The sequence below is a fragment of the Crocodylus siamensis genome, chromosome 7, assembly GCF_052110815.1.
Source record: "Crocodylus siamensis isolate JL-2025a chromosome 7, ASM5211081v1, whole genome shotgun sequence".
Classification (NCBI taxonomy): domain Eukaryota; kingdom Metazoa; phylum Chordata; order Crocodylia; family Crocodylidae; genus Crocodylus; species Crocodylus siamensis.
Window position 1 is genome coordinate 42,137,539 of NC_143401.1, and position 13,219 is coordinate 42,150,757.

At 48.7% G+C, this 13,219-nt stretch overlaps 2 protein-coding genes across 3 annotated transcripts in view; one reads left to right on the plus strand and one right to left on the minus strand.

Moving 5' to 3' along the window:
* Nucleotides 1-13,219, plus strand: part of GRID1 (glutamate ionotropic receptor delta type subunit 1) — a 1,131,580-nt gene that overhangs the window by 358,455 nt on the left and 759,906 nt on the right. The window lies entirely within an intron of this gene.
* LOC149859728 (uncharacterized) lies at nucleotides 6,338-8,360 on the minus strand. The gene is made up of 2 exons (XM_090058027.1): nucleotides 7,959-8,360; nucleotides 6,338-7,412 (listed from the first exon to the last, which is right to left on the minus strand). The coding sequence occupies exon 2, from the start codon at nucleotides 7,404-7,406 to the stop codon at nucleotides 6,660-6,662; it is 747 nt and encodes a 248-aa protein (XP_089914153.1). The 5' UTR covers nucleotides 7,407-7,412; nucleotides 7,959-8,360; the 3' UTR covers nucleotides 6,338-6,659.

Below are 13,219 nucleotides of genomic sequence, written 5' to 3' on the forward strand. Positions count from 1 at the left end.
CCTCAGAGCAGGGATTCCCCTCTCCTCTCTGCATTACACAGACACCTCTCAGCATTAGCTAGCATACCACATACTGGCTATGGTCCGTGTTGTGGGAGACAGGACAAAGGTAGACAGGACAGCGTCAACTTAGGGCCTTTAGGAACTAATCAACAGGTAGCTGGTAATGTTTCTCCCTTCCTTTCTTGAAAAAAGTTGTTTAAGAGCTTGAACTAATGACAGTTCTTAATGGGCTGATAAACACTGAGTTAGGGGTGATAAACAATGTGTTATCAACTCCCTGCTGGGCTGCTGGGGATGGGAACCCCTCCCTAATCAGAGTGTCCTACTCCAGCTTGACCATGCACTCCTCCCCTCAGCTCAGCACTATAAAAGGGAGGGGGGAGTGCTCTAGCATCTCCCTGACCCCCCCGGCTCCTAGCCTGAGACATTGCTGGCATGTCCCTGCATTTCTGGAATGAAAAGGGAATGTCTATCCACCTCCAAATAAGTTCAATCTTTGCAGGTTAGACTAACCTGCAACGATTGAATAAATTCAGGCTCGGGCTGTTTGAATGTCTGTCTCTAGCTATGTAGATTATGATTTGAGAGCACGGGCTGTAGATTGCCTGGGAATTGGTTGGATTCCAAAAGATATATCAGTTAAGTTAGTGGTCTGCTGTGTATTCAGAATATTGCCTCAATTTCAGAAATTGTATCGATATGAAAAGCTGTATACAGCATTAACTCAGAGATAATTTACTCTTGTGAGAATGAGGAGCTATATATTAATATTAAAGGAATTATAGCTGAATAAAACTAGAGTACTGCACAAACAAGCAGACCAATACCTTAACTGAGATGTCTTTTGACCAATGATTATACTATATGCTTTCAATGGTTTTTTTTCAGCTTACCAAACAGCCCAGTCATTTTAATCTGTCTGTATATGGAAATCTTCCCACAGCTTTACTTATTTTCATCATCCTTCTCTGACCCTCTTTCTATTAATGGTATGTGCATTGTGAGAGAGAGTATCTGGATATTAACCCAGTAGTTCAAAGAAAGAAATACTACTGAATTAAATAATGACGATAATATTATCAATAACTTCCTTTTTTATTGCTACTCCTATGAAAGCAAGCAACTAGTTTGCTTTTTAAGCCACAGGAAAATTTTCTTTGGATTGTCTACAATGAAGCCCAGGTCTCTTTTCACATGTGGCTGTAACAAATTTAGAAATCCAAACTACATATGAGTAGCTCATTATTTTTTAGTGAACACTAAAAATTGTTGATATTGCTCTTCTCAATATCAAATTGAATTACTCATATATATGTGAAGGTTCACTGTAGCCACTCACTATTTTCTAGACGCATGCAAATTTGGACCAGAGGCAAATATTGCCACTTAACTCTACAGCTCCTTTTCCAGATTGAAGAGACATTGTATTAAAACACTACTCCTAATACAGGAACCATTAACTTAAGCTTTTTCTGAGTTAAAAATTGACCATATATTCCTGTTCCCTAATCTGTCGCTTAGCCAGTTTCATAACCATAACAGTACTTTACCTTTCACCTCATTACTAGTTATTACTTTCCTACAGTAGTTTAACTAGCCCTAGGCACTGATTTGGGAAGGGGGGAGGTTCAGGAATGGGAACCCCTGGGGATTCTACACCGAAGAGCTGTAGCCTTTACTGGGGCAGTAGCCAACCTGTGTCTAAAGAGCCTGCAGTGGCAGCAACCCATGGATGGGGAGGTAAGATGTTTTAGCATTTGGCACTTGCCTCCCTATTTCCCTTGCCCTCTTCTGCTCCACTTTTCTTCTTTTTTCCCTGTCCCTCCAAACCAAAGGTACTAACATTTCAAGCTATACTTCTGCTTACCTAGCATCTTGTGAGGGACTTTGCCAGTGTCTTTATAAATTTTGCAAATGTAAGTCAAGTCACTTTTATCTATATTTCTTTATGGGAGTTGTGTTGATTTGCCCCTATAATATGCTTATGCATGGGATTTATAATTTATAGTTATTTCCTTAAAAATCATAGAAAAATAGGGCTGGAAGGGACCTTTAGTGTCATTTTGTCCAGCCTCTTGCCAGAGGCAGGAGTTCACAATTTTAAGATCTGTAGGACTGTAAGAACAATTGTAATATTTGGGGAAAGGTCCACAAATCACAACAGAGTTCCAGTTTAAGTGAAATACCATTTTCAGTACTGCAAGAAAATCTCTCATAAATTTCCTTATCCCATCTCTAAAGGACAGAGAAAACCAAACATAAAAATATACAAAGATGTTCATAAGATGACTTCACTTACTTAAAGATATATTGCAGGCATATCCTGACACTTCTTGCAAGGCTTGAAAAGCAGAACCCGGCTCCGCTATACTCAGGAACTTTACATTCTTCACAGAAAGTGGTTCACAGTGATGTACAGGTAAGTCCACACTACACAATATGTAGTGTGAACTTACCTTTACATCACCATAGCTTATAGTGTGTAAACTAGCTCAAGTGTCTCAACCAGCCTACATCATGCAGTACTTAAGTGGTAGCATATATTTATAAAGCTGAATACTAAGTTCTGTGACACTGTTATATACATTTGGAATTTTAAACAAAGTTAATAGTGTAAGCTGTACTGGTGGTCTCCTTTATAGAGAAAGTCCTGTAAATGCAGTTCTAAACACTCTAAACAATTTCTAATAGAATGGTATCCATACTGGAGAATGACTAAACAAACTATGCAAGAGAAGAGGATTTTAGGGAGTGATACCGTTTATTAGATTAACTGCATGATGGAATGAAGCCACACAAGCTTTTCTCATCATTCTTATCAATAAACTCCAATATTTAATGAAGACATCTCTGCTGTAGAATTCTGTAGGAATGCTTTTTAGATTGTTATCCTACAGAAATCTTCTGTAAGAGATAAAACTTTCGAGTTGATGGAGAAGCAAGGAGAATATTACATTCCTCTGGTCCTCATTCATTGGTCCTTATATAAATTATGTTTATACTTAAGTTTGGCACGGCTGACTAGGGTCTGGCTCTTAAGAAAAAAAGAGGCAGGTGGTTATTGTTTACAAATACTAAAGATGCTGATAACCCACTGTACTTGTTGTAGGGTTGTATTTTTCCCTCTGGGATACTAATGACTGGAGCTGTTATTGTTTATATCATCATAAAAATCCCTTAATAAAAAAATTAAGTCCTAGTACATACAAATGAATAGCTTTATGTAAATAACCAACTTATTATATAATCATAGATTCAGACACAAGTTCTGATGTGCTCTTACTGATTTCGGTAAGTGTTTTGTCTTTGATTTCAAAGGAGCAGTGTGAACATGTCTCGTTGCGTTGCTCTGCCCAGTCGGAAGGTCTCCTTGGTGATGCAAGATGCTCACTGTACAGACTACACACACCGAACTCTCCTGCCATGTCTTTGATGATTCCCTGGTTCAGTTGGACTGTCTGACATGTGCATGTCCGAAAATGAGACCTTTGTCTGCTGGGCCCAGCGCAGCTGAGGCCTCCTCCACCCCTACACCCTTGCCCGTGCCTCCGCATAGGAACCGTTCCACTGCTCGGCCTTCCAATCAGAGTCTCACTGGAATAGTGAAGGGAAAACACACACGCAGCTCCTATAGTTTCATAGTTTCATAGTAGCTAGAGTCGGAAGGGACCTAGGTAGATCATCTAGTCCAACCCCCTGCCTTGGCAGGAAAGAGCACCGGGGTCAGATGACCCCGGCAAGGTGCTCATCTAACTTCCTTTTAAAAATCCCCAGGCTAGGAGCCTACACCACTTCCCCTGGAAGCTGGTTCCAGGCCCTAGCCGCCCTGACTGTGAAGTAGCGCCTCCTAATATCTAATCTAAACTTACCCTCTGCCAGCTTGTGACCGTTATTCCTGGTCACTCCTGGCAGCGCACGGGGGAACAGGGACTCCCCCAATACCTGCTGATCCCCCCTGACCAGTTTGTAGCAGGCCACAAGGTCCCCCCTTAACCTTCTCTTGTGGAGGCTAAACAGGTTCAGGTCCCGTAGCCTCTCCTCATAAGGCCTGCCCTGCTGACCCTTGATCATACGAGTGGCCCTCCTCTGAACTCTTTCCATATCGTCCACGTCCCTCTTGAAGTGTGGCGCCCAGAACTGGACGCAGTACTCCAGCTGTGGCCTGACCAGTGCCGCATAGAGGGGGAGGATCACCTCCTTGGACCTGCTCGAGATGCATCTGTGGATGCATGACAGGGTACGGTTGGCCTTCTTGACTGCCTCCCCACACTGCCGGCCCATGTTCATCGTGGAGTCAATGACGACTCCAAGATCCTTTTCCGTCTCCGTGCTGGCAAGAGGGGAGTTCCCCAACCTGTAAGTGTGGTGCCGGTTCTTCCTCCCCATGTGCAACACCTTGCACTTATCAGTGTTAAACCCCATCCTATTCTCATCCGCCCACCGTTGCAACCTGTCAAGGTCAGCTTGTAGCCTATTGCACCCTTCTAGTGCACCCACATCCCCCCACATCTTAGTGTCATCAGCAAACTTGAACAGGGTGCTTTCTACCCCGTCATCCAAGTCACTGATGAAGATGTTGAACAGTGCGGGCCCGAGGACCGAGCCCTGTGGAACCCCACTGCCCACGTCCTTCCAGGTCGAGAAGAACCCATCCACTACCACCCTCTGGGTGCGGCCCTCCAACCAGTTGGCGACCCATTTGACCGTGTGGGCATCGACACCACAGTCTCCCAGCTTTTTGATGAGGACAGGGTGAGAGACAGTGTCGAAAGCCTTCCGGAAGTCCAGAAAGACTACATCCACAGCAACCCCTGCGTCTAATGATTTGGTGACCTGATCGTAAAAGGCCACCAGGTTGGTCTGACAAGACCTGCCACTGATGAACCCATGTTGGTTGCCCCTGAGCATGCATTCCCCCGCAAGGCCCTCCTGGATGTGTGCCAGGATAATTTTTTCAAAGAGCTTACCCGGGATTGAGGTAAGACTAACTGGCCTGTAATTTCCCGAGTCCTCTTTTTTTCCCTTTTTGAAGATAGGGACCACATTGGCCCTCTTCCAGTCCTCCGGCACCTCGCCAGAGCACCACGAGTGCTCATAGAGCCGCGCCAGGGGTCCCGCAATGACCTCGGCCAGTTCCTGTAGAACCCTAGGGTGAAGATCGTCCGGACCAGCGGACTTGAACACGTCCAGCCTCTCCAGAAGTACCCTAACTAACTCCTCGCTAACCCCTGGCCCAGGCGTGTCTCTCCCGGGGCCCGAGGGGGGCCCAGCAGGGAGGTGGCTGAACTGGTCCCTACTTAGGAAGACAGAGGCAAAGAAATCGTTAAATATGTTAGCTTTGTCATCTGGCGTGATGACTAAGTTGCCCATCGTGTCCTGCAGGGGCCCCACATTACCCGGGACCCTCTTTTTACCCCCTATGTATTTGAAGAAGGACTTCTTATTGTCCTTAATCCGGGAAGATAGTCCTATCTCCATCTCTGCCTTGGCCCTCCTGACTGCCCCCCTACATCCTCGGGCGACTGTAACATAGTCCTTCTTGGTGATGACCCCATCTCTCCATTGGGTATATGCCTCCCTTTTAGCAAGGAGGCATTCCCGGATGCTCTTAGTGAGCCATGGGGGTTTATGTGCCCTCCTGCTCCCTTTGACCCTTGTTGGGATTACCTCCCTTTGGGCATGGAGGATCGTCTCCTTAAGGAGCAACCACTCACCTTCGACATCTGATTCCCTTCCCCTCTGGGTCCTCAGCGCTTCCCCAACGATCCTCCTTAGCTTGTTGAAGTCAGCCCTCCTAAAGTCTAGGGCTGTTGCCTTGCTGCAGCCCTTTGCCACCTTACGCTGGATGGTGAATTCCAGCAAGCGATGATCACTGTCTCCCAGGTGGCCCATCACCCGCAGCCCCCTCACCAGGTCATCACCCGTGGCCAGCACCAGGTCCAACAAGGCGTCTCCCCTGGTGGGACTGTGCACCTCCTGGGTTAGATGGAGGTCCTGCACTCTGGCTAAGAACCGACGTGAGCGATCAGACTTGGCTGACTGCTCCTCCCAGCAGATGTCTGGGAAGTTCAGGTCCCCCATGATGACCACATCCTTAGCCCTCACTGCCTCTGTGAGCTGACCTAAGAATTCCTGGTCGAGCTCTTCTCCCTGGTTGGGAGGTCTATAGTAGACTCCCACCGTTAAGTCTCTCTCCCCTGGACTGCCTTTTACTCTAACCCAGAGCACCTCAGAGTGCCCCCCCTCTACCCCCTTGCTAATTAACGAGGAAGTATATTCCTCCTTGATGTAGAGTGCTACTCCTCCACCTTTCCTTCCTATCCTGTCCCTCCTGTATAGCCTATAGCCCTTGACACTCACCGCCCAGTCATGCGATGAGTCCCACCACGTTTCTGTGATCCCTACTATGTCAGGGCTGGTGACAGCTAGGAGGAGGGCGAGTTCCTCCTGCTTCTTCCCCATACTTCGAGCATTCGTGTAGAGGCATTTGAGGCCTCCAACGGTTGTGCCCACTGACCCCCTAGTCTCAGCAATGCCCCGTCCCCCATCACTTACCTGTTTCTCCCTTTTGACCATTGGTCTGGGCTCGCTGGCTGTTGCTGGGCCTGGTAGTTCATCATCTCCTCCGCCCTCATCTTCCCCCTCCCCCGACGAGCCTAGTTTAAAGCCCGCCGAAGGAGGTTCACCAACCTGGAAGAGAACACACGCTTACCTTTAGGGGAAAGGTGGAGCCCATCCCATCCCAGCATGTCTCTCATCACGATGTGCCGGTCATGGCTGAGGAAGCCAAAGCCCGCCTCGAAGCACCATTCCTGTAGCCTCCAGTTGGTCTCCGCTATGCACATCTCGTGACGTCTGCCTCGACCGCTCACTGGCAGGATGGAAGAGAAGACCGCCTGTGCGCCCATCTCCCTCAGCACGCCTCCCAGAGCATGGTAGTCCTCCATCAGGCGATCAGGGGCTCTCCTGGCCGCATCGTTAGTACCCACATGGACGAGGACCATGGGGTAATAATCGGTGGGCTGGATGATGGACTGGAGCATCCCCTTCACATCCTGAATCTTCGCTCCGGGCAGGCAGTAGACCTCACGTGCTGAGGGATCCTGGCGACAGATGGGGCCCTCCGTACCTCTCAGGATGGAGTCACCAATCACGATGACGCGACGCTTCCTCCTCTTAGGCCTCTTGACTCCCGCCGCCCGCACAGGACATTGTGTGCGCAAAGTCTCCTCCCTGGAATCTTCCACTGCTCCCTCCTCCTCCAGGGCTGCCAGGGCCTCATATCTGTTCTCCAGATGGACAGGAGGAACTGGTGCCGCAACATGGTTAATAGCCCTGGCGCGGGAGACCGTCTGCCACTCAGCAGTGGAGGGCTCATCCCGGGCTGCCCTCTCCTCTGTCATACCACCCTGCAGAGAAAGAAAATACCTATCAATTTCCTCCTCTGCCTCACGGATTCCCCTCAGCCTGCTAACCTCCTCCAGGAGCTCCTGCACCCACTCCTCCAGGGTCCTAAGGCGGATACCTACAGGACAGGTGCAGGAGTCCCCAGTCCCTGCCCCCCCAGACCTTGCCGGGCAGTTCCCGCAGGCCAGGGGGTTGGAGGACGGCAGCCCCCCCGAGGGCTCTGTCTGGGTGGAGGCCTCGGACAAGCCCCGGGAAGGCCGCGCCCCCCGGGCAGGGGCCCTGGCAGAACTCCGTGTCGACACCATCGCAGGAGTTGCTGCCCTTACTAGCAGAGCAGGGGTCAGCCTCTGGGCCCCGCCTGCTCACCCGCCGGCGCGAACGCCGCCGCAAACGCCGGCGCGCTCTTACAGACCGCGCCTGTTTGCGCGCTCTGTTCGCGCGGCTCGGGAGCGCGGCTCCCTACCGGCTCGGCTAAGAGGGACCCGGGGGGCTTCCCCTCCGGATCCGGCTCAGCTGCGCCGGCCCCTCAGTCCCTCAGCCCCACTTACCTTAGGGGGATCAGCTGCTGCTGCCCCCTCAGCTGCTCCGCTCGCCGCCGCCGCTGCTACTGCTGCACTCTCCTCCGCTCCGGGTCCAGAAAGGAGGCACACGTGTGGGAAGGACACACGTGCGCCTGTGTCCCTCTTCTCCCCACTGCTCCTGACCTCCAAGTGCCGGAAGCTACGTCAAACCGCCGTTTATAAAGGAGGCGGTTTGAATTACCCGCCGCTGCCTTACCCACCAATCAGGCGCTCCGGTGTCACCGGAAGTGCCTGTCGATGATCCCGCCCCCTGAGCACCCCCACTGGGGGGATCTGGTGAGACTGGAGCCTGCTCCCCTAGGCTAGTCCCGGAGGGCACTCCCTGGCTTGGGGGACAACCCCCTAGCCCTCACCTGTTTGCGCGCTCTGTTCGCGCGGCTCGGGAGCGCGGCTCCCTACCGGCTCCTGCCTGGAGTTGCAGTATCTGGAGTCCAAACTCCTACCCAGAGCAGGGTTCCCCTCTCCCCTCTGAGACTTTCCCTGAATGGGTGTCTCCAGCCCCTCCCTCTGGGCACACCTGGTGCCCTACTGCAGTGGGCTCACTGCTAATAGTCCATCTGCCCCTTGTCCTTGGGGCTCTCCTCCGCCCTGCTCCTGCCACAGCCAGACGCTCCTGGACGTTGTGGTCTGCTCCTGCAAGTTCTGGGTGACCACCTCTGCTTCTCACTCCTCGCCGGAGCCTTACCCCTGCTCCAGAAAGTGCAGGTGCTGCCTCAGGCGGGGTGCATCTGCCCCTCTGTGTGCTCACCAGTGTCCGTCCACTGAATCGGCACTTCCAGTCCCGTCCCTCTTTGTTCCGGTGCAGCATTTGAGCCTGCCGGCCCCACCACACACCTGGAAGGGGTGAGTGAGTAGCCCGCCCTCTGTGTCCATGGGTGACCTGCGCCTGTGTCCGTGCCTGCTCAGCGGCTCATGCGCTGGGCTAGCCACACAGCGCTCACAACGCGCCCCCCACTCCTTGGCCGCCGGCAATTTATTGCCGCCGTGGCTCCCGCTCCACTGCTCCCGGGGCTTATCGGGGCTGAGGCTCTCCCACAAGCAGATTTGGCCTAAACTTTCTATTTATAATCATTGTACTATGCAGTAGGCCTGTGTGAAGTGGCTAGTATTCGCTTTGGATTCGGATTTGGCCAATTTGGAGGACAGTGATTCGATTCGGTGATTCAAATCACTGCTGCAAATCAGTTCAGCCGAATCTGATTCGAAGATTCAGCCGCTGCTGAACTGGCCAAATCTCCTAGTCCAGTCAATGGCTGCCCCGCCCAGCCCCAGCATCCCAGCTCTTTAAAAAAAAAAAAGCCCTGCACTCACTAGCTCCTGCTAGGTGGGAGGCAGTCCCCACTGCTTCCCACTGCCCTGTGCTGCATGGGGGGGGGTTGCCATGAACTCCCAGAAGCCCCGACAACTGCTGCAGCAACTGGTGAGTGTGTGTGCATGTGGCAGAAAGCCACCTTGTTTCTCCCCAAAATCTCTGCCCTGTGACACTGTGACTAAAATCTCTGAGCAGCAACCATTTGATTAGGGTGGGTCAGCATGGAGGGGACCACACCCTGGCTGGTCTCTTTAGGTAACTTGAACTGGCTGCATTCCTGAGGGAGGGGGGAAACCTGCTCCCTCTGCGTACATGACTTGCATCAATTACCTGGGTGGGGGGTTTCTACCTGGGGAGCTGGAATCTGCCTGGTAACAGGTGATGTATTTTGAATTGGTTGGCTGACAGCCAACTGGGGCTGACCTCCACTGGACCAGGTGAATGAGGTCACAGGGGCTATATAGGTTGGGAGGGGGAGGAGGCTCGCTCTTCTCTCTTCGGCCATGAGGTGAAGCAGCAGCAAAGCAGGGGAGATAGAGGAGCCTTGCCATCGGGACCTAGCTCTCTCTCTCACCCCAAGACTCCAGAGGGGAAATGGAAGAACTCTGGAAGATGGTTGTGAGTAAGCTACTCAATCTGATTAGATATCTAGCTGGCAGTAACACAGATGCGTAATCAAAAGGCTACCACAGCCACACTGTTTGCTCTTTAGGATTTCTAAGATATTACTCAACCCTGTACCCTAGTTTCCCCTACCCCCTGTAATCAATAAAGTTCTCCTTTTTGACTGGTGTGGGAGACTTATTGAGGGGTGGGTCTAAATTATGCCAGAGAGACCCCTTAGGTCTGCGGACTAAGGGAGACTTTAGTTTTTGCCCCCTTGACTTGGGGAAGTGCCCCAAGTGCCTGTACTGGGTCGAGTACCCATCGGACTATTAGGCCTGTGTTTCCCCGAGGACACAGGGCCGACCGGGGTAGTCTCTTCTCGGGGTGGTGGCGGCACGTTACTCCCAGACCAGCGAGTGTGCTCCGGGAGAGGGGTCGGCCAAGCATAAGGCACTCCTAGGGAGGCATTCGGAGTCTGGAAGGTGGTCAGGCGCAGGGAGGTGGGCGGCTCAACGCAGAAGCGCCCCCTACTGGCCCGCCACACGCATGGCAGGGGGATGGTTTAAAGAGCTGGGATTCTGGGACCAGGCATGGCAGCCATTGACAGGGCTGAGCGAGCAGGCAGGGGACAGGGACTGGTGGCAGAGCCCCCCATGCAGCATAGAGTAGTGGGGGGCAGCAGGGATCACCCCCCCACCTGGCATGAGCTGGGAAGTGTAGGGCTTTAAGAAGAGACAGAGATCATAAACAAAAGCACTTAATAGGATTTCAGATAACACAAAAGCAAAGGAGTTATGGAATAAAATTGGAAGGCACCAAATTTACAAGCTATCAGAGGAAATGCTCTTTTTTTATACCACATAATGCATGGAACTTACTGTTGCACTGAGATCACGAGCTTAGTAGGAAACTCACACACAGAGAAATAGAACACCCACCACTACATTAGGTAGAATTTTTAAAAGAGTAAATTATTTAAACTCTCATGCTTTAGAATATAAACTAACCTTAAAATGATGGAGTTAAGAGAAAAGTTCTCTTGTGGTGACAGGGGTATTCTTTGTAGCCATGTTGTTCTAAGGACATAGGTAGACAAAGTTCTTTGGGTAAATGTGTTATCTTTTATTAGACCAACTAAATTGTTGGAAAAAATTTTTCTTTGAAAGCTTTCAGGTACAAACACCCTTCTTCAGGCAAAGGCAGTCTATGGTTGTTTTCTGCTTTCCTGGATAGGATAGAAACTAGTATGCAGAAATGCAGGTCACTGAAAATGCAAGTGCCTGGAAATGAGAAATGAGATATCGGGGAAGGGGGGTGGTTGTTGGCATGGTGATGGAAAGTAGTTGGTAAATTGTAGAGGTTACCTGGGGTTATCAGATGACAGGCAGGTTATAAGGTACCATGAATCCAACGTCTATATTTAGCCCATGATTTTTTGTATCCAGTAGACTAATGAAGTGAAGTTCATAGGCTTTTTTGCGAAAAGTGTTTTGTAAGTTCCCTTTGAGAATTAGAACTAAGAGATTGGAAAGAGAGTGGTTGTCTTGTGAGTAGTCTGCACCCACAGGTAATTGGGTATTTTTGTTTTTGATAGATTTTCTGTGTGTGTTCATTCTGGTATGCAGTTTCTGTTTGGTTTCTCCTACAGATTTTCCATTAGGGCATTTAGTGCACTGGATGAGATATCTCCTACATATTTTTCATTACAGCACTTCATCAATCTACTGGATACAAAAAATCATGGACTAAATAGACCCATTGGATTCATGGCACATTATAACCTGCCTACCCTCTGATAACCCCAGGTAACCTATCTACAATTTACCAACTACATTCCACCATCAAGTCATTATTCCCCCTGTCCTCTCCTGCCCCAGCATCTATCTCTTACCTATTGTTTCTCACCCCTCTAATCCTCACTGCCAGGCATTTGCATTTTTATGGACCTGCATTCTTGCATACTGGCTTCTGTCTTATCCAGGCAAGCATAATATAACTGTAGACTCTCCCTCTGCCTGAAGAAAGGTGTTTGTACTCCAAAGCTTGCAAAGAAAACATTTTCCAACTATTTATTTGGTTTAATAAAAGATATCACATTTACCCAAATAACCTTGTCTGTTGTGATGATGTTATTTCATAGTTGTCTGCTGTAGGATTTCTGAAATCATACTCTCAATTGTGCCAGACAGCTGTGTTAAAAATATGACACTGGATTAGACAAAATCTGGCTTTCTAAGATTTTTTTTATATTAATTTCAGTAGAAATTATTGTCTATGTAGAGACTGTAAGTTTGTACCTATTGTCCATCTAAATAAGGAATTGCAGAAGGACAGGAATGCAATATTTCAATGAAAATATAAAGAGAGAGAGAGATTTTCATTGAATTGAAAGGGGTGATTATATCCTGTAACAATACATCATCTCATAACAGATATGATCCAATATGTTGCCCCGGGTCATGCATCACATTTAAATGTCAAAATACTTTAAAAATAAAGACAGTTTTAAAGGTAAAACTGTTGTGCATTTTCACAACAGCCGTTGTCAGCATTGCTGTCCTCCTGCAATTCCTTATTTAGATGGACAATAGGGATGGATAGGCAGATAGACAGATGCCCAGGCCTTTTCTGTCTATTTGAATTATGTGGGCATTTGAGTCCAAATGTCTGGGTATTTACCTATATTGCATTCTGCACTGTTTTGCATTATGAACCCAAAACTAATATAGGACTTGATTGTACAATCAGTTCCCATCATCTGGAAATAAAAATGCCATGACAAGACCGTATTTCTCATGAAATTATATTGGTCATATGAACAGCATACCGTAGCATATTTTAAAAAGGCCACAGTAAATGTAGAGACAAAAATTAACCAGAAATAAAAATGCAACTATATAGTGGAAACTATACCTAGTACTACATTTTGTGTAGGCATAAAACTTCCAGATGCTATATGTAAATATTCCTCCATGATGCAAACACATGTAGAAATAAATATAGCATTCGCTTTAAATTAAATGCTGATGCCGTAGAAGCTATCATTTTTTTGTTTATGCTCAGTTTGTGTACATTAGATTAATATGCTATGCTTGTTGTGGCATTACACCATTCTCAGACACAAATTTTAGACTCTTGATGGAGTAGAAAACATTGGATGTAGATTCCTGTTGTGAGTTACTGGGAACTGCATTTGACTGATTCAACCACCATATTTACTTGCATGTTCCCAAAGCATGTACCTGTGTTTGAGAACTGAATCGTGATTAGTTGTGGGATGCTTTGTGCAGTATGCGAGAAGAAAAGAATA